Here is a 21,695-nt window from a genome sequence, read left to right as displayed (position 1 = left end):
TTTCATTATTCGTAAATATATAAAATCTTAAAAAAAAAACATTTTTTTTAAAAATATATCAAGTAAAGCACAGGGTCAAGCACACGCACACACAGAGTCTGTTCTAAAATTTTTTGAACAAAACTTGTTCAGTACGTTTTTATACCTCGTTCGCGATGCATCTTACGCTTCAGAAATAATTAATAATTTAAACTGTGAACGAAAACAAACACAATAAAAAGAAAAAAAATAATAATAATCGTACGCATGCTTACTAGAGAGAGTGGTTTCCACGCATTTACTTATCAGCGTACAGAATTCCGTATATAATATTTTCAAGTGATTCCCGTTGCAATTGTGTTAATGCGTTTTTCTATTGGCTCCGGTTGGTCTAACGACGTTCGTTTTTAAACAAACACTATTATCTTAGTAGTCGGCTACGTTGGCTAACTGCGGTGCGTAGATCTTGCCCAGTAACATTCGTCAGCTCCCTCAACTGGAGTGCAAATGTGTGTTCAATTTGTTGCAATTTTCTTTTTCCACTCATTCATTCGCTTTGCTTGCAAAGACTTATTTTTATTGTGGATTGTATTGTGCTAAGCTAAGCGACGTATAAGAGTTTTCCAAACTTTAACTCTTTGAGAATTTAAATTAGATTAAGAGAAAATTTTCAACTCAATCTCAACTCTAAACTTCTAACTCTCTTTTGCTCTCTCTTTGAAGATGTGTCTGAAATGTCACATTGCTACACTAAACAAACTGCTTCTTTATTAAAGTGTTTCAAAAAATTATTTTTTAATTTCGCTTTCAGTTACCTTTCCCAATAAATGTTTAAAGTTTGTGTTTTCGGCTTTTATTTTTCTTTGCAGTTAACTGCTAAACTTAAAATAAAAGAAGACAAAGAAAAAAAACATTTTTTAAAGCGAAAAATGTAGCCAAAAAAATAATAATAAAAAAAAAATGATTAACGAAAATTATTTATTCATTTATTTATTCATTGTTTAACTTAAAAAAAAAAAAAAAAAAAAAACTAAATATGGAGAACAACTTAAGTGCAATAAAACAGTATATGAACGCTAACTGTGCCCACCGTGGTTCAGTGTCGTCTACTAATTCATTCGAATTGCCGTTGACACCGACCAGATCACCTAAAAAAGTCTCGTTCTCTGATGAATTACCTCAGTTTACAACAACACCTGCTCCAATACCTAAAGAAACAATTGCAGAAGGTATTGAAAATTCCAAGGCGCTTATGCATAATGAAATAAAACATGATAGCGATGAAAGTTATCCGGTTAATTGCATATTTTTACAAACTCAAAATTATTTAGATAAATTGCATGGTTCCAATGATAAGTCTTTATTAAATGCCAACAAATTTACCAGTAGTTTAAGCATAAATTTAACCCAAGAAATACACAACGAAATAACTGCAAATACGCATCACAACTTGTACGAAAGCTTACCTCAACTAGCAGAATCGTCCGCAAATAATCCTTCTTCACCATCATCCTCATCGGCTATATCGTCTTTAAATGAGGATAATGCCAATAATTCATCTTCAACTTATTTGTCTAACGAATCGTCGGATACTTGTGTTAAACAATCGTTTGATTCGTTATTAGAAAATCCCACCAGAGAATCAGGCAAAAAAATGTTGAGCTCACCAACAGTACAACAGCAACTTGACATAAATCAAATAATTGATGAAGAAGAAGATCAAGTTGTTAAATGCACGGAACGTTACAATATTAATTTAAATAAGAATTCATGCAGTGCTATGGAATTGGAAGTGAAACGAGATAAAATCCGATGGCTTTTAATATCAGAATGTAGCGCTTTATTAAGTGAAGGTAAACATACTAGAGAAGGTTTTCGTAAATTATTTCTCGATCAGGTAAGTTTTCGACAACTTATTATAATTTATTAGTAAATTTTATAAAAAGGAAAAATAAGTTCATATTTTACAAACGGGCAAGCTCGACCCCGTGAATGCCCTGCGCCGCTTGCCCTAATACGGTTCCCAATTTATTTTTCTGGTAAGATGCTAAGACTTATATAGTGTTTCCATGTAAAGGCATACTCGCACTGAGAGGGAGAAGAGTCCAAATCTGAACTGACGTACTCCAAAGGTTTTCTTTGTCAAAATATTTTATCGTATTATTAAAATATTTAGAAATTGAATAAGTTCCCAACCATGATCTCCTTGTTATTTAGAAGCATTATATGGAGTGGCTACAAAAAACAGAGATATGTGATCCAAATGTGGTGCAGTTGATTTTTAAGTCAAATTACTATTATAAACTACTTTTCACCGTGGAATGTTAAGAAGTAAACCAACAAAGGCTTACTTTTCATAGAAACGGTCATATAAGTGAGCTTTTCAAACATCAGCCCCTTTGATTCATATCTTTCACATCAATTAAGTTTGCCGAAATATAATCGCTCGGCGGATTACAATAACAAGTTTTATAAATTTCAAATCTTTTTCAAAATAAGAGATCAGCTGGGAAGTGATCGCGAAAATGGGCAAATTCATTTTGAATACTGTTTCATTTTGGACCAGAAGACGTCTGTATACTAAATTTCAAATTGCGACCTCTACGTTAAATACAAATATAGATAGACTGACAAGGTTAAGAGTCACCTCAGAAAACTTTTCAGAATAGATCGATTCTATCTTAAGTCCATCTGGGTATGTCCGCACAAATTTAATATGCCGTGTAGTAATAGTGTAGGGCGTAATTAGACTCTAGAACGGCTTAAATTGAAACTTTTCACAATCTCAAACAAGGTATAACGTTATGAGAATCGTTAACAAAAATATGCTTTATATAGAGATCCCTTACTTGCATAATCCTTGGGTACTATTCATACAAAATATCATTTGAGATAGAAAACTAAAGCTTGAAGCAAAAAACTTAGGGCTAACGCATATGTAAATGGTTTAGAAGCAATACTGTCGAGTTGGCTTACCCGGATTCATTCTTTAATGCGGTAGACCATAATTTAATTGCCATTGGTATGTGACTTATAATAGCGCGCGTTGTTCGTTCGCTAATGACATAACCGTTAACGGTCGATCACCATTCTCTCACAGTTCTTTGTCGCCATGAAAGTGTTACAAGTATAGTGAACACCTCCCCACTCCCTAAGTGGGGACCGCAGATTAAGCTCGGAAATCCTGTTTAAAGACTGGTGTGATTTACTTATAACACGACTATAAAATATTAAAAACCATTTCCTTAACCATAATGTGCGAAACTATTAAAAACCATTTCGTTCCCTTGGTCGATTAGCCTCACAATGTTTCCATGCCTACATAACACATTATTGCAGCAGATGAACGAAATACAGCAACTGTAGGATACAAATTTAATGATGACCCAGATTATGTGCTTTCCCAAGAAATCGTCAATTCTGATAAAGTCGATATATGATTTTAGTAATAGCATATTAAAGGTTTAAAAAAAAAATTTTTTATATATTTATGTATAGTGTTGGTTGGGTATTATGCTGTGAAAATTTCAAATTTATTACATAAGAGAATAGCAAAACAAAAAACAACATAACGTGCATTCTAAAAAACTTAGAATTAACCTAAAGTCACGTATCTCTTTTCTGCATTTATTCATTTTCTATTAGCGAGTACAATAGCCGTCTATCAACATTTCAGCAAGATATTGCATTTCTTAAGAATGTTAAGAATTTCATAAAATCGTGTATGCCTATTAATCCGAATACTTATAAATGCGTCATGGATATGAATGAATTAAAACAATTGATGTAAAACGTTACAATAATTATGAATTTCAACACGTGCGATAACGTAACAGAGTAAATATTTCATTAATAAAATGCTCAGAATTAGAAACAAGCGAATTCTTCAATCATTAACTTTGGACCTATACACATAAGTGGTTAGGGTTCATGCCACAGTTTCTTAAATAATCGTTCCCTTGCTTTTTCTCCGAAACGTCTAAGAAATTGTAATGCCTGGCCTACATAAATACACCGTAGAATTACAATTTCTCATATCATTAACTCACATAGTGTTAAGACTCGGGAGGACCCCGTGAGCTTCAATATACAGATTTGCCATTTCCATTTCCCATTTTATCGATTATAACACATTACTCAATAAACCAACGGGATCAAGACCGTTTTCTTCCAAATTTTGTCATCTAAACGCACTAATAATGGTATGGAATATTCACTGTTCATGCTTTCTCCCCTTTTAAGGCAGTCGACGAATATTATCATAATACATGCGCATGCCAAAATACGGTCGCTATACCCTCTTTGACTCTACAGTGTAGTGATGAATCCATGTCGCATCCACACACACTACGCATAAAAAATTCTTTCAATTTCGCCTACGGGTTGTTTTCAATCAAAACCAAGCAAAAGTAGTACCCCCTTCGGAAAGAGCCTTCTCATCAACAAATGTTCAAAAATGGCAAAATAGTAAATACATTGTCTTCTGACACCATTAACGTGTCAGCTATCTCACGCAACTTCGGTTTTCGATCTTTCAAAACGATTTAGTGCATTTTTCTTATGTTTTCTGGAAATCTCCAGGTTTCGGGCGACTCAAGCAAGCGTTGAGCATATTAGAATTCATGCAGCGGCGTTTAAAAGCAACAAAGTAGAGTCACGTAACACTTACCAAGCCATTGCTTTGCTTGAACGCTACTTCTTCCTGTTCAAGGACAATGCTTTATCAACACACGAGGTTCAGGCTTCCTCTTTTCCTTGATCATTCCGAAAATAGCGTCACTAACACAACTCTAAATTGTGATCTAATCATCGGAATGTTATGAAATTTTAAAACATTTCTAAGTACCAACTACTAAAAATCATATGGATTTGTCAATAGCGACGACGTCTATGTGTCAACCCACAACCTTATTGAGCGATGTCTTAAATACACATAAATGAATTCTTCTTCTTTCATTTTAAGTATTTTAGCAAGTATTCTTACATATCTCAAGTAGTCGGTAAACCGGAATGATAAAATATTAAAGTTTACTTATATAAAAGCGTGTTTCGGCTTGTAATAATTTTGTTTAGTACACGCTAAGGTAAATAATACATCTTCTACTCGTATCCGGTTGTTCCACAACGTTTAAGGTTATTATGTCAAAATTACATGAGCATGTAAAAAACAAAACTAAACAACTTTTTTTAAATCTACCGACGAAACTAGGAGTTATATTTATCGAATCATTCCATTTGTAACGCGCTAAATTACGTCTCAGAGGCCTATTTGAAACTGTATGAGTATCTCAAGCGAAGTCACTGCACATCTGACCCCTTATTTCTGTCTTCCTGTTTATTGCTGAGACTCCAGAGAACAGGCAACAAAATGAAAATATAAAACTCTTCCAGTTAATTGAACATATTAAATCGAAAAGAGTTGATAACGCGTCCACACCTTTGGAAGTAATAGTTACCTGACTTCGGAAGATCAAAATTCAAATACGTTTTCATCATTCAAAAACTCGTTACGACAACTATAGATTAGATTATTAAATGTGTTTCCTTTGCTTTATTAGCAAAATGAGTGTAAGCGACTCACAAATAAGCCTATAGCTAAGGAAGACACCGTTTTTTCCGGTTATTCACTTTCTGTGAAGTACTTCAAAGATTCGACCACAACGCCACCGTGCGAGTGCATTGCACTCATACAGCCGGTTCATTTTTAATGCGACAATATCAGACGGACAAATGGACAGACAAACAGGTGGACGAACAGGCAGCCTAGATCAATTGAGAAAGTGACTCTGAATCTATCGGTATAATAAAAGATGGGCCTATCTGAAATTCTGCTGAGTAATGTATACATTGACAAAAATTTAATATACCCGTGTATCACAAGGCAAAAAAGGTGCAAGATACAACAAAAGAATTTAATTGATTTTGATATAAAAATGGGAAATTCTCTGACTGTCGCAATAGAAATGAAGGACACATATGCTGTTGAATGAAATTATTCCGAAAAATCTGCAAACATTGGATTAGTGTTAATAACTACAAATTAATGGAATAACTTTAAGTATTGGTGCTTTATTTAACTACAAATTTGGCATAATATGGTAAGTTACACGCGAAAATTTTAAATTGTTTTTGTTCTTCCACTGTTATGCGTCGAATTCAAACGTGCCGACAGCGGGGAGAAGAATTCGTTAAAGTGAAGAGAAAAATTGACATCAAACTGACGAAAAAGAAGGCAGGTTAAAGAGTGAATGGACGAACAGACAAGCAGATGAAAGGACAAATAAAGAAACATACTTAAAAACGTGCGCATTGAGAAGCAAACGGAAAACCGGACAGACAGGCGGGCAAATACGTGCACCCAGGGTCAACGATTAGACGGATGAACAAATAGAAAGAAAGAAAATAAAAGCACCTCCAGTCAATGGATAGACTGATATATGAATAGGCAAAAAAAAAGGTGCATGAATTGATAAACAAACAAAAATAGGAGCAAACTGATCAACAAGCGAAAGACGAGCAAGCAGGCAAGCTAACATAAATGTAGACGGAAATTTTTACTTATATCGAAATGCGTTACAAATGGAATATAAATGTTAACATGCACTTAAGCTTGAGATGTAACAGTTATAGTTGCTCATTTAAAACTCTTATCTTTTTAATCCTATGTATAGTTGACTTGAAATTTAAATGCCATCATGTAAATATGTAGTTACGTTATAATAGGAAAATAAAGAAGCAGACAGAAGTGCATCATGAAATTCAGCATAGCATCGTTATTTAAAAAAAGTTTCATTTATTGAATTAACTAAAATACATCAACAGCGTTCACGACAATAGAGGTACTGCGCTTCATTGCTTGAATCTTCCAAGTGAAAACAAAAGAAAAAAAAGCAAAAAAAAAAATATTTCATAAAAACGTTATTATTATAAATTATATTCAATGCAAACAATTTCCAAGAACTGGTATCACATGAAGGTCAATCAACATAGCACATTTTATAATAAAAAAAATTCACGAAATTCTTTTTGCCTTAAGCAGATTCCTGTTTTGTGTTCAACCATCCATTCCAGATAAGTAAAACACACACAATATATACGTAGATGTGAGTTTGAAGACATTACATTAAGAAGTTAAATATAAATATGTATACGTATGCACATAAATCCAAGGATGCCTTTGTGGTTGTTAAGTAAGATTGAATGATAGTTTATTTCAGTTCAGCGATTAGCGAAAACATAGCAGAAACGAAGAAAAAAAAATCTTTTAAAGTCGCACTCTATATACCTGAGATAACATTCAATTAGTAAAACATATCCAAAAAAGCAAAATTATACATGATTCCCTCTTAAAGCTACATACACAACCAGTTTATAATGTAGCTTATATTTAAATTGCATTTGCCTTGTTTTCTTGTGCGTACATAATTCTTCTTATTTTTATGTTTGTTTTTTCATTTCTTTTATTTTATTTGCAGGAATTTCAACAGAAATTTTTTCACCTGTTCGATTTAGACAATAATGGTTATTTGGTGCAAGATCGTTGGATAGAACATCTGAAAGGACGTTTGACGTAAGCTATCTTAAAACGCATTCATGTAAAGTTTTCTAATGCACGTTAAGATAAATTCTATGCAAGCAAGCAAACACATCCGTTCTACTATGCCTTGTCTACGATGGTTAAAGAGCTAACACACTTTTAAGTCATTAACACGAATATTCTTTTTTCCACGAGCTTTCATAAAACCATATATCCGATACAGTTAGTGTGAAATGTTGCATTCTCTTTTTAGCCAGCAAATTGATGGGCTGCCTTTTCATACTACGTACAACCATTATATATATAAATAATAAATGCTTTTTATACCTCTCAAGATACACCATTCACCACAAAATACAAACTTTGTACACACATAATTACACGTCACCATGCTTATAATATCGGTGTTGTTGTCTTACATTATTTACTAGTTGATTGAAAAAAGTGTTGGCGTTGTCAATTGGTTTGTTTCAACTCATGTTTTTTATGTTATTTGCTACATGTTCTGCATAGATAAAAAACTTAAATGGCAAATTGAAACGCCGCGCTCACATATTCACTCGCTCGTCTGTATATGCATAAACAAGCAAAAAAGTATCACAATAAAAAAATTTCAAGCACACACAATTACTGGTAGAGACTTTTAATGGTCAGGGCTACTATGTGGCCACCTACTGCGAGCTTCTATATCAAATAGAGTAAGGCATTCTATGCCTGTCCAGCTATATGCAAATATGTATGCATGTAAGCTCACGATATGCACGCCATAAACATATTTCCTTTTTTTTTCTTTTTTTTTTTTTGGTTTTAATTGTTACCATTGTTTTTATTGTTCGATATGTCAGAGCGAATACTGCATGTACTAGCTTTAGAAGCGAATATGTTAATAAATATTGACCTTTTTATCACATTCTAGTTCCTGATATAATTTTCCTATTTACAATAGTTGAACTATAGCGAGTACTGATTTTGTATATACACTACCTATATACATACACTTATATATGGATTTGTACGAATAAGATAGGGGAGCAATGTTAAAGATTAATATTTAATCGTATCCAGCCTCCCTGTTGATCTCGTTTTAAAAATTATGTTCGTCTCGTTTTATAATTCATATTGTCTTTGGAGCAGGAGAGAATTAAAACAGACGCTGTTCTATTTTTCATCCGGATCTTAACAGCTTCGGCAATTAACCGAGCCTTTTCTTTAGCAGCCATCTAGCCAGACTCCAGATTCCTCGTGACCATAACAAGCTCATCCTTACCTACTCCATCTATTTTCGACATAAGCTTTTTGATATTTCACCTTTTAAGATATTATTAGGGAATCTATAGTTTTATGGAAAAGGGCACTTCTCTGGTCTAAAAATATCTTCGTTAGTTATCTTTAAGCTCGCAATGATGCATTGCTACTTGTGACACGTAGCAGCGTGAGCAATTTATAAGTCCACAAGTAAAATATTATTTACATATAAACAAGTAAAATATTATTTACGTTTAAGATGGTGGAACTGGCTGAGGAAGCACCTATATGAGGACGTTATATTTAGCGTCGCGAAAGTTTATTGCTTCTAAAGAAATTTTTTCAGGATAATTTCATTGTCTTCATATTTTGAAACTCAATTTTAAAAAATGACAGATGAAAAGCGCTTTCTATAAGTGTTTGACACTTAATGTTATACGGAATGAGAATATGCCACTCATCGCCCCTTATTTAACACCCCCGCCTTTGTTTGGGCAAAGTAAACTGCTTGCTATGCTGTCGACTCTTCTCGCGATTTTGAACGGAAAATTTCCCAGCGAGAATTTTCTCCAATGTCCTTTCTGTAACAGACTAGAAGATTTTTCTCGGGGCTCCTAACAACAAAAGAAGAAGGCTGCGGGGAAAATCTTCGAGAAAACATAACCTCGACGAACTTCATGCCGCCTAGGAAAATATATTTTCGACACATTCAGTAAATAAATGTTCACTACGAAGTGAAAGTAGCTACGTCACTCGTTGCGTAGATCATTCAAGTCTTCACGAGGTCTACACCATGAGTTAAATTCACCCAAGAAATATTAGGTAATCTACGCTTCCAAGACGACAAAATTCTTATATTCATCTCAAACGCCCAATGCATCTTGAATTATTTATTTTATTAAGCTCAAGGTCATTTAGTTTAGATGCACGTCCAAAAATCTTAATTACAAATGTCTGAAAATTTTCATTATTATTTCAGGGATGAGCGGCAAATGGACTACGCCGAACAACTGGAATCAGTGGCTTATGTTATTTGCGGTGAAAATAGTAAATTAACATTTAAAAATTTTTACGACATATGGAATACTCGCGGAGTAAGTGCACACACTACACACATATATTCATCTTAATTCTCTTCTCTTACAATCAGGTCGCTACTATATATTTTAAATGAACTTTTCTTTTTTCTTTTTGTAGATCTTAGATAAGTTGTATCGTCTTATCGATATTGATGGTACAAATCTTATATCAACCAATCAAATTATGGAATTCATTTCTCACTTAACGAACTCCAGGTACGTGCTGAGCACAAATTCAAAATTAATTATTAATAAGATTAACAGAAGTAAAAAAAGAAATAGAAAAAATAGTGTAAGAATTTATGATCTATATAACATGTGGAATCATTTTACAAGTTATGTAACTAATTGATTCACTTAAATGCAGAACAAAAACTACAATGAAAGCAATGTCCTTATGGAATATAAGGAAAAGGTATTAATAGCACATAATATTGAATTGCAAAGTAAGGGAAGTGGTTTACGCACAACAACTATACTCTCTCTCTCTCTCTCTCTCTCTCTCTCTCTCTCTCTCTCTCTGTGCGTGGGTGTGTGTTCTTCTCCCCCTCCCTTTATTTCCAAGTATTGCTTTAAAATATGTTCAATAACTGATCGGTACATAACATGCCCATTAATCAAAAGTTACACTCATAATAATCTTAAACTAATCTATAATTTTTTATTAAACTATAACTAAGACGTGTTGTAAATATGTTTTGTACTTGTATAAAACTTTGTTATTCGACCATGTTTTGTTGATGTGCATCAATGTTTATACCCAGTAACACTTGTCTTACGTGGTATGGTAAGTTTGTGTGAACATATGCAACAACTGAAGGATAGACTCACCTTTAATAATACATACTCTCTAATCTTATGTGTCCGTCTGGCAGATTGATGTTTTTCCATGTAAGTTGTCTTCAACCTACAGGTCGTAACTTTTCACATATTTTGATAAAACTAGGCATACAGACGGAACTTGACACAAGAACGCCGCGGTTGGAAACGATTCGAAACGAACTGCTTCTCCGATCGAAAGTTGCATATTTTCGACAATCTAAATTGGTATGAAAAAATTGGGTCGGCTGTGGCAATTTTTGGAATCCCCTCTCATATAATCGTTCCAAGAATTAATTTCCAATATTTCATATTGAAAATAGGATCACTGGAACAGTAATTTGACGTAGAAACTAACTGTGGATCAGGCCAAAAAAGCCTAATTATTAATGTTTTGTGATGAATACTTGTCGTTGATAATAACTTGACAGAAAAATTTGAACCACACTGCATGCCAAGTTTCCCATAAATAGCTCTTCAATATTTTATGGTTATGGTATTTAAGTTGGATCATAGTAGTAAATTAACCAAAAAATTATCTGCAGAGAATTTCGATCACATAGGTCTATTTCTTTGAAATCCCAGCAACTATAGTGATTATCATGAAAGGCAAGTTCTTATATGGAGAAAATGATTAATTTCTAGTTTTTTATGACTGACAATTAATAAAATTTTTAAAAAGCAAATTAGGTTTGCTAAATTTGGAGCACGCTATGTGAAGTTTTGGGTATCCTCCAATATGCGGACTTTCATGAAAAATATGCCTTTGCTTGAAAATAATGCGTCATTTTGATGTTAATACCAAACTATTACCAAAACGTGTGAATAATTGTACTAGACGACGTTGTGCAGGGTATCTAATTCCTACCCTTGCCCGCCTTACTTGTTTTCAAATGCATTTTTTACGATTGACGCTGTTGCCTAGTTTGCACGTATATGTATCTAATGATGAAAAGTGAAACTGATCGCGTCATTCATGTCGTTACCAAATTTTAATGAAATGCCATTCTTTTCTCTTGCCGTTGATCTTAGGGTCACTAAATGGGAGACGAAGTAAATATATAGAATAGTACATATAGAATACGACTGTTAATCTCTGGATAAATCAAATAAAATGCAAGAAGCGCTTTCAAAAATTTTTATTTATTAAATTTAATTCATTTATTTCTTGTTGCATTATTTTGTTTTTTCCCCCTTAATGCTGCTGTTGATGACAACTATTTAGACCGCGGACAGGTTTCGACAAAAGCTCTTTAGCTCGTTTAGAGCAATTGTTTCGCAATACAGTGGGAAACGAAAAGGAGATACGACGCGAAGAATTCCAAAAGATTGTTACCTCAAAAAACGTAAGTACACTTCGTAATTTAACTAGATGTGTGCCTCTTAAGCGTCCACATCTAAACAACGTTATACAAGTAAAAAAAAACAAAAAACATGAACGCAATGTGTTTCATGACATGAAACAACACATACATATTGATTATAGATCGTTATATAAAAAAAAAAAAGGGGGCTGTCAAAAAAGTACCGAGAAATCTGTTCAAGCATAATTTTCAAAAAAAATTATCTCTAATAATATTTTTTACCGGAATAGTTTTTAAATTTACACCATCTTTACTCGAGCACCTTCACTTAACTTTGACCAAATGTCTTTTGCAAAAATCTTACAAAACCATTAATTGGCGCCTCCTTTCAAAAAACCGGCTTTTAAGGAAATTTGCTCCAAAAGTAAACATATCTCGCGTTACAACCGTTGTTATTATAATGAAATGAACGACATCTATATTGGATGGATCCCAATTTATCACCATATCTAAGATAATTGATGCTATAAAAGGAAAGGTGAAAAAACAGTTCCTGACCGCACTGAAAGTCAAACAAGACAATTGTTGCATATCGCTCCAAATGGAACTTCTTCTTAAAGGACACGATGGGATTAACTTAGTCCCTTACAGTTATAGATATTTTAGCCCGTTTTCCAGTACCTTTTTCACACCCTTTGTAATTATTTTTCTATTTCTTGCACAATTTTTGTTAGCCTTTCTTTACAGAACGTGTATTTCAAATTTTCGACAAAGATAACTCAGGTTCAATATCACTACAAGAATTCATTGACGCAATTCATCAATTCTCAGGGCAATCGGCTGACGATAAGATACGCTTCCTATTTAAAGTTTACGATATTGATGGTAATACTCCTATAATATTACTCTAATATCCATATTCTATTAACATTAATATCCATATCACGTTAACTTTATAAGCGTGCCAAAGAGTAATTTCAATTGAATCCATCGTTCGATTTACTTACGCACGGTTTTCATAAACCTCCGAGAGACAATAGTAAAAGAACCCTCGAATGTCAGTTCTGGCGATAAAAAAAATGGTACTAACAAATCTTCTAAGACTTAAGTTAGGTAAAGAACCTAAATCAGAGAGGGCAGTAACTACTTTATACCTTGGATCGAAACTGTCAAATTCTGTCAAAACATTATGTAAGACATTTGAAAGCAAAGTAGAATCATATTTTTACGAAACACTTCCGCCACATTTATACACATATGTCATAGCTTTTTTCCGAATCGTGAGCGAGCAATTGCTCCGGTTTTGTTCATTTTGAAAAAGAAAATTTGGAAGAGAAAGTCGATTTCGCTATTTTCATTCCTATAGTTTGTTGTCTCTGAGGCATATATCCCTTAGGTGCAAAGATCAAAGTTACATTGAAAAATCTAACGCACCACATCACAGAGTTTTCCATTGCGTCGAACTCCGATATAATTTTGCAGAAAATTGGCTAAATTCAAAACTTCTTTTCCTAAGGTCTTTAGGTTGAGTTTAATATATTTTTCTATTTTCTAAATGATTATAATATATTGCAAGGACGCATTATTATTTCCAGAACTCTTAATAAAATTGAGTGCGTGTTTTAAAATATGGTATTGGCCACCGAGCGGAAACAGTACTCAGACAGACTATAAGTTATCGATTGAAATAATTGTTAACTAGAAGAAGTAGCGCTTCGCAAGCACAGCTAAGCCATCTTCGAATATGTTAATATACATTCGAATACCATATTAGTACGATGTCCCGGACTGATTTTGCAATACGTGAGCAAGCTTTGCATTGCTGAAAATCTAATTTATCATCTCTTCTTTTATATTCACCACTGAAGGATGAACGTATACTCATTTTGTCCCAATGTTTACCATTCCTAAAAGAAAGCTTATGAAGTATGTATGTTGCTCATCAGTGGGAAATTCTGAATCATCTAAATGTTTCATCGCCTGTCCGGGGGTGTATTGTTGACACTCTCCTCTTCACAAAAATGACAATATCGACTTAAAATTTGGTAGAAACAATGGAACTTCTTGCACGGATATCGGTATTGAAAATGGACTAAATTAGTCGAACAAGACACATCGTGATAAATGTTTGATAAACGGGTATAAAATATTCGGCCTAAACTAAATAACATTTTTTTACTTGTTATATTCAACGCATCTTGTGGTACAAGAATATATTAAGTTTGTGCGAACGTATGCAACAATCTTTGAAAAATAATCCTCAGAAGTTAATGCAAAAATCATGTCGGCGGTGTAAATCAAACGATGGGTTGAACAAACTTTTCCTACAATCTGAGCACATTAATAAATAAGTCTTCCTTTCAATTAAATTGCTATCCTTTCATTTCTCTCCTTATTAAATGAATCACTAAAGGTGATGGTCTCATACAGCACAAAGAGCTGCACGATGTGATACGTGCCTGTATGGAGGAGAATGGCATGGAATTCTCTGAAGAACAAGTTAGTATCGCAATAATCTAAATATTATTCATTATAATCGATGTGACCTCACAATAACAGATAGAAGATCTGACGACAGCCATGTTTGAGGATGCTGATCCTTACAATCGTGGTGAGATTACCTATGAGGCTTTAAAAAATCAATTACATAAGCACGGAGGTTTATTAGAAAATCTAAGCATTACGTAAGATTTTCTATCGCTTTCAATTGGAAATGAGTGTTGATTGACATATCCATCCAATTTTATTTATAGCATTGACCGCTGGTTAGTGCCAATGGCTCAGGATAAGAAGTCTCTTAAAAACACAAAATCAACATTCTGGAATTCAATTCGACGACCTCATCAACTAACTAGAGCTTATATGAAAAATAATCATGTTTTTGTTTCATACTTGTTTGTGTACATCGCGATAAATGCATGTCTTTTCGTATCCAGAGCCATACAATATCGCGCTAGCAATACTTTTGTCATTTTAGCGAGAGCTTGCGGTAATTTTCTTCCTTTTTTTTAACTGTCCGAAATAACTAATCGTTTGCATATTACAGGTCAATGCTTAAATTTCAATTGTGCTTGGATTTTGGTTCTTATGTTAAGGCATTCCTTAACTTATTTACGTTCCCGTGGTCTTTCAAGTTACTTGCCTCTAGATAATCATATTTACTTACACAAAATGACCGGTATCGTGATATCGGTTTTCAGTGTCGTGCACACAATTATGCATTTATTTAATTTTTCCTTGATTGTGGTAAACGATCCAAAGATAAATGCGGCTAATTATAGCATTGCTGAATGGTTGTTAACTGATAAACCAGGCTTATTTGGTCTGGTAGCCGGCTGTGCGAATCCCACTGGAGTGTCTTTAATTGTCATATTGTTAATAATGTTTATATGCTCGCAGCCGTTTGTTCGACGTAAGGGTTCATTCGAAATTTTCTATTGGACGCATTTACTATACGTACCCTTTTGGATTTTGTGCTTATTTCATGGGCCGAATTTTTGGAAATGGTTTCTTGTGCCCGGTATTGTTTACATTATAGAGAGAATCTTACGTTTCGTATGGATGCGTGGGGAACATGGGAAAACTTATATAAGTTCGGGACTTTTATTACCTTCGAAGGTTATACATTTAGTAATCAAAAGGCCGCTTAATTTCAATTTTAGACCTGGTGACTACGTATTTGTCAATATACCGACCATAGCCAATTATGAATGGCATCCATTTACGATTAGCTCAGCACCAGAGCAAGAAGATTACATGTGGTTACATATACGAACGGTGGGTGAATGGACTAATCGTTTGTACCAATATTTCGAAAAAGAACAACAAAAACTACACAACGGTCAAGCAATACCACATAAGCAAGCAATACCTACTTCGAGTTTATTGCGCATTCAGGAAAAAAGTTCTACGACACCAATGTCGCCAACGCCGCAAACGGATTTCTTGGCGAAAAATCGAAACCATCTACAACCTTCTCCAACTTCCAATACAAATAACAATTTGAAAACTGTGCAAAAAGTACAAAATCCCTCTAATAGCATCAAAACAATGCCACAAAATTTTATGCCTTCAAAACTGGCCACAGAGAGTATAAGCGCTCGTGATGCCGGTGAACTTTCCCCATCGCCTTTGGCGAGTGGCTTACCCAATAACGATCGTATACGTAGTCTTAAGCAAACGTTGCAAAGAACCTTCTCACGCAAAGATGCCGAAACGAGAAACAAATCGCCATCAAGTTATTTAAATGGAGCTTTTGTAACGGATGAATACGATGTGGAAGCAAATCTAGAGAAAGGTAAACGTAAAAATTTGCAAAGGCTGTTACTCAACAAACCACCATTGGAAAAAAGCGTCTCTTTACCTGATATGGCGGTGAAAACTAAGAAAAGGGCTCATCTAAAAGCGTAACTAAATTTATTTGAAAATTTTAATTAATTAATTTATGCACCATATATATTTTTCTAAGATTGCACGCTTTAAATCGATCCGAGTCTGAGCGTTCTTTTGACGAGACACGAATGAGACGAGCCCGTCTACAAAGCCTAGGATTGGCTTATCTTAGTCCACAAAATAAATCTTTAGCTCAAAGTTTTCGTTATATGCGCAATAAACCCACAATCATAGCCTTCAAAGCTCCTAAGGTAGAAAATAATGAACCAGAAATAACAGAAGCTAATGGGAACGTTATTAGGCAAACTTATATGCCTGCACTTGAAGTTAAAGAAGGTAAGAAACATGGAGAAGAAAAAGCAAACATCACTATTAAAGCCTAATTCCCTTAGTTAACAATACAGAGCATACAATGATAATTGGTAATAATGGATTGAACGCCACTTATGTGTTAGCTAAACCTTTAGAGGTAAGTATAAGTGTCCCATAAACGAAACATAAAAGGCTAAATTACTTGATATCAAACTTTCCCTCCATCAAATCACACACGTCTACGTTTAATCCTACATGTCCAAACACAAAGTACACAAAGGATCTTTTCACAAGAGCGCCCTATTTCCGTTTGCCCGCTTCGAGATTAAGTGATGACACTTACTTCATTGTTTCAACATGACCTCGTTGACAAATAATGCGCTTTTATCAAAATGAACTCGTTCGGTCATGATTAGCACCAATTCATGCTGAACTCTAAACACGGGCGTCCACGACGGCATGAATTTGTCATAATAATCTAAGCAAATAACTTTTGGTATATTATTTAAACGAAGCGGCAGAATTTTTCCCAAAATTTGGTTTCAATACCACCCCACAATGTGGTATTTACCCAGCGATTTAATCGTATTTTAATTCTATCCTAACCTGTGCAGCTGCGCCTGGTGGTTTAAGGTAAAGCAAAAAACGGCCGCGATGGCACCAAATAAAATCTAGCATTTCACTTGTATTTACGGGACCAGGGCGAGCTGAGCACTAGTTCATATAGTCATAAAAAAAGAAACTTGCTTGAGCGCACTCAGACTATCGAATATCGACAGACTAAAACCGGGAGCAAAGCTAATAGTATGTCATCAGTTCAGAGTGACCATGCCGGCAAAATGGTTTCAGAAGGCCAAGCTTTGGAACCTGGGTAGACGTAAGGAAGTGGTATACGGTCCAAAACTACAAAACGGCGAAACCGGGGCTGATATATATAGCCCGGGCTTTCAAAAGGCTGGCATACTATATGCGCCTCTGAATGCTTTAAGAGACAAAGCAGGACATAGCTGATGTGCATTCACTCTGTCAGTCAAGCCGTACACTAAAAGATTTATTATGTAAATGTAAATAAAAATTAACTAACTTTGGTTAAGCTCACCAAGCTTTAAGTTCTTACATTAAAAACCGTAGGCCTGTTATATTCACGCGAAATTATAGTGCAACGCTATATGACTTCGTTTTACAGCTTTACGTATAAGTACGAATGTAGCTTTCAGTATGTTCGTCTCTTAAGTAAATATATCTCGTGCTGAACGCTCTAAGTATCAACGCATTGGTACAGCAGCCAAGAGCTATAAAAGCAGCGCGCAAGCAGCAATCTTTCCTTTAGTTGTTCAGCTGCAGTTGAACGAACGGGTAAGTCAAAGCAGTAGTAGTTGTCCCGGAACGAGGTCCGCAGGATAGCAATGTGCGCTTGCATCATTGTCTTATAGACTCTCGACCCGAAAGGACGCCCTAGCTTTGTGGCTGACCAGTAATTAGCACATAGGCGATGTCCGACCGGAACGGTCCTTAAAATAACAGTGTGCACTTGCCTCATTATATTATAGACTCCCGATACGAAAGGATACCCCGGCCTTACAGAACCTAGTAGTTCGTCACTTTTGGAACAAGGTCCTTAAGATGATAGGGTGTTCTCACAGAGTCTCGGCCCCCCTTTACACCTGGTACACCTTTAGGGACCCGGTAGACTGCCTGTTAAACCGCTAAAAAGATTGATTAACAGAGCATACACGTAACAGTTTTATTTTCACAACACCGTCGCACGCGAGTTATATTTCCTCGGTAAACACTCAATGCGTGTTGGCTTTTTCTTTCATCACGAAGTTACGTCGCAAATATGGCCATCTTCTATGTTTCTTGGATTCCATAAATATATATTTGATCTAAAACCAAAATACGAAGGTTCCGTTAATTCAGCGAACAAATTTTCTTGGAACGGACCACTGGACAGCCCTGAGTGAAATACCAGCTGAAAATACCCTCCATTTCAAGCTGAAAGGGCAAAGCGTAACACCTAGGCTAATATTGGAGTTACTTCAAAAACTGAATTAGCTAGGCAAGCACAATGACGTGCGCTTAATTAGATGCCTGGTAATTCGGCAACGGAACCTCTGACCGTCTAGTTAACAGACGGTCCCGAGAGCCCCTGAACGTTTCTGCGGTGTATCAAGAAGCCAAATGAAAAGGCTGCTATTGCACTTGACACAAAAAAATTCGGATTGCCATTGGAAGAAATGTGCACGACAACAGCAAGCAAAAAGGTTAGAACTAACAATGAGTGATCGACGCTTGGTCAAAGACTTCTTCGCGTGTCATAATTCTGTTCTGCTATTCTCCTGAAAAGCTTCGGTATCTGCTATACCAACTCAAGCAGATACTACCGGACGTATCATCATATTCTATGTGAATGTGAAGCCATCTGCAGAATCAGACATCAATTGGTTGGCAAACAATAATAACCTCTGGTACTAAACAAGGTGGTGGGATCCATAAGAATCTAAAAACTCGAGGTCTGGCGGTATGGGCGAGTAAAATAGATCATTTAATAATCCTATTTTAAACACAAAATTCGATATGGGGCGCTCTTAGTATAAACTAAAAATCCTTATATATTGTTCCGCATTCCACGTTTATTTCAAGTTCAATGCACTAACCGAACAAAGCAAAGGCAAATCATGAAAGCTATACTTTTGTTTTGATTTCTCTTTCCTAATTGAAAAACGCAATTTCAAAAACTTTAAAATCAAATGTAGCGTCAACATTATGAAAGCGTCAAGGATCACAGCAACACAAGTATGGGTATTACTTCAGAAGCATCGGGCGTTGCAAATTGTTTTAAGCGACCTTCATTTTTACGCTTATTATCAAAATCAATTAAATATCGTGGAAGCTATGGAAGCTTAGCTGGAAATGGAAGAACGAATTTCGCTGATAAGATTACGCTCGATGCAGGCGTTCTAGAGGTTTGGTTTTACACGTCCTACACTAAGAAGTCAAAATTAAAAATTAATTTCTTACTTTGATGAAAAAAAAATAAATAAATAAAATCATTTCATTATGTCTTTGTTACAATCACAAACTGTTTGATGCAATATGAAGCGTCAGTTTTTAACTGTTACACTATATTTATCATAGATATTCATTGATGGTCCTTATGGTGCTCCATCTTCGCACATATTCATGGCCCAGCATGCTGTCCTTATAGGAACAGGTATTGGTGTCACTCCGTTTGCCTCTATCTTACAATCAATTATGCATCGCTATTGGAAGGCTCGACACACCTGCCCGCGTTGCAGTTTCGAATGGGCCAGTGATATACCGAAAAGCGTTATGAATCTTCGAAAGGTGGATTTCTTTTGGATAAATCGCGATCAACGTTCATTTGAATGGTTCGTTAATTTATTGTCACAATTGGAAATCGAACAAGCAGAACTGGGTGGTGCTATGGAACGGTATGTATTATAACATATAAAATAATTATGTTATTTTAACTGAGTTTATTATGATTTTAAGATTCCTGGACATGCATATGTATATAACAAGTGCCTTACAAAGAACTGACATGAAAGCCGTGGGCTTGCAACTAGCTTTGGATTTACTGCATGAGAAGGTTTTAACTCTTCTAACAATAGGAATTAATTCACTTTCGCTTATATTCGTATTCGTTTCAGGGTAAACGCGATTTAATAACAGGACTTAAAACCCGAACAAACGCTGGCCGACCCAATTGGGATAAAGTTTTTAAGCAACTAAAAGCTCAAAAAAAAGGCAAAATAACCATTTTCTATTGCGGGCCACCACAATTAGCCAAAACACTGCGCTATAAATGTGACGAATATGGCTTTGCATTCCGTAAAGAATGCTTTTAAATATTTTGCGTTATTATTTCGCTTAAGTGACTTGTAAATTTTTGTAAAGTTCAAGCTATTGGGTTATAATTAATATAATATAACAAATAAATTAAATAATAACTGAAATCTGCTTCTTTTCGTGTCATGTTTGAAATGCAAATTATTACTAACTTACGAAAATGATATATGTAATGCTATTGGTGATCCCATCGGTTCCCATGATTAAAGGGAAGGGTTTCACGATAATAAACAAATTTCGCAACTCTGCCTTAAAAGAAATTTGAAAGAGACTCTCTACTAAGCGTGAGAGATTCCCATTTCGGTGGAGTCGTTAATAAAACAAAGTGAAATAAGTAAGAAAATTAAATTCGGTTACTTCCGAATCTTTCATAGCTGTCATCATTATACTATAAGAGATTGAAAAAAAAAACAAAAGTATAAATTAGCATACTCCATAATATTGAGTGAGTTTTTTATTTTAATAAAATAATTTTGTGAAAATTTATGTCGTGTCTCTGTTGTAGCAATGAACAAAAGGCAAGCAGAGCAAAAGTATTCTCACTTTTGTTTGTATAGACCTGCGGACATTGCAAGCGCGCTCTTTGGCCTGTTTGGGCAATTTTCAAATTCCTTTGGAAATTTTTAGGCGATATATTCATTTTTGCGAAGGGAGAATATTTACCACACGTGTGTGTGATTCGAGTTTGTGACTTGCCAAAAACTTTACTTTAGGATGTTTCCGAAGCTTCCTTCTGTGCGTTGTAAAGCTATTGAAAAACAAAATTAAATTTTTATATACTATAATATTGGGTAGGCATGGTTAATATTTCCCCTTTATGTAGAACAGCATCACTCACAGATGTTACATTTATATATTTGTAGATTTTTCTGCTATACGTTATGAGTAATAAGTAAAAAAAAAGCTTCTTATTCGTTTTGAAAAACAAAAATGTTTTCATTTTACAAATTGCTATAAGCAAATTGTCTTTCACCGACTTATCCCATGTTCAACACCAATTCTTGCGAAGAACTTTCAATGTTTTTGACAAGTTTCATGTCGATAGCTTAATTTTTGCGGCCTGGAGAATGTTTACATAGACGGACAGACGGACTTGCTCAAATCAATTAAGAATTTGATGCTGATTAAGAATGTAATACTTCGTTGAGTCTCTGA

General features: G+C 34.8%; 1 protein-coding gene and 1 long non-coding RNA gene across 3 annotated transcripts; one reads left to right on the top strand and one right to left on the bottom strand.

Annotated features, from left to right (window-relative positions):
- Window positions 1-383: 383 nt before the first annotated feature.
- LOC119641631 lies at window positions 384-7,552 on the bottom strand. Its single transcript, XR_005247865.1, has 2 exons — window positions 7,479-7,552; window positions 384-860 (listed from the first exon to the last, which is right to left on the bottom strand). It is a non-coding gene; the product is annotated as an uncharacterized LOC119641631 (long non-coding RNA).
- On the top strand, window positions 984-20,539 carry LOC119641630. 2 transcript variants are annotated; one of them, XM_038040407.1, is made up of 16 exons: window positions 984-1,876; window positions 7,455-7,549; window positions 9,741-9,855; window positions 9,959-10,056; window positions 11,885-12,005; window positions 12,698-12,848; window positions 14,377-14,462; window positions 14,523-14,647; window positions 14,717-14,952; window positions 15,010-16,369; window positions 16,432-16,691; window positions 16,748-16,824; window positions 19,424-19,633; window positions 19,806-20,122; window positions 20,184-20,280; window positions 20,342-20,539. In XM_038040407.1, the coding sequence occupies exons 1-16, from the start codon at window positions 1,016-1,018 to the stop codon at window positions 20,537-20,539; spliced, it is 4,407 nt and encodes a 1,468-aa protein (XP_037896335.1). In that variant the 5' UTR covers window positions 984-1,015. The 2 variants fall into 2 exon arrangements, with proteins under 2 accessions (XP_037896335.1, XP_037896336.1); XM_038040408.1 differs by lacking the exon at window positions 19,424-19,633.
- The last annotated feature ends 1,156 nt before the right edge of the window (window positions 20,540-21,695 follow it).

This window comes from Glossina fuscipes, unplaced genomic scaffold (assembly GCF_014805625.2).
Source record: "Glossina fuscipes isolate IAEA_lab_2018 unplaced genomic scaffold, Yale_Gfus_2 155, whole genome shotgun sequence".
NCBI classification, from domain to species: domain Eukaryota; kingdom Metazoa; phylum Arthropoda; class Insecta; order Diptera; family Glossinidae; genus Glossina; species Glossina fuscipes.
This window is presented reverse-complemented; position numbering and strand designations above follow the sequence as displayed.

Coding starts and splice junctions, on each gene's coding strand:
- LOC119641630 (XM_038040407.1), top strand. CDS start 1,016: ATGGAGAACAACTTAAGTGCAATAAAACAGTATATGAACGCTAACTGT. Junction 9,856..9,958: donor ACATATGGAATACTCGCGGA/GTAAGTGCACAC, acceptor TTCTTTTTGTAG/ATCTTAGATAAGTTGTATCG. Junction 10,057..11,884: donor TCTCACTTAACGAACTCCAG/GTACGTGCTGAG, acceptor ACAACTATTTAG/ACCGCGGACAGGTTTCGACA.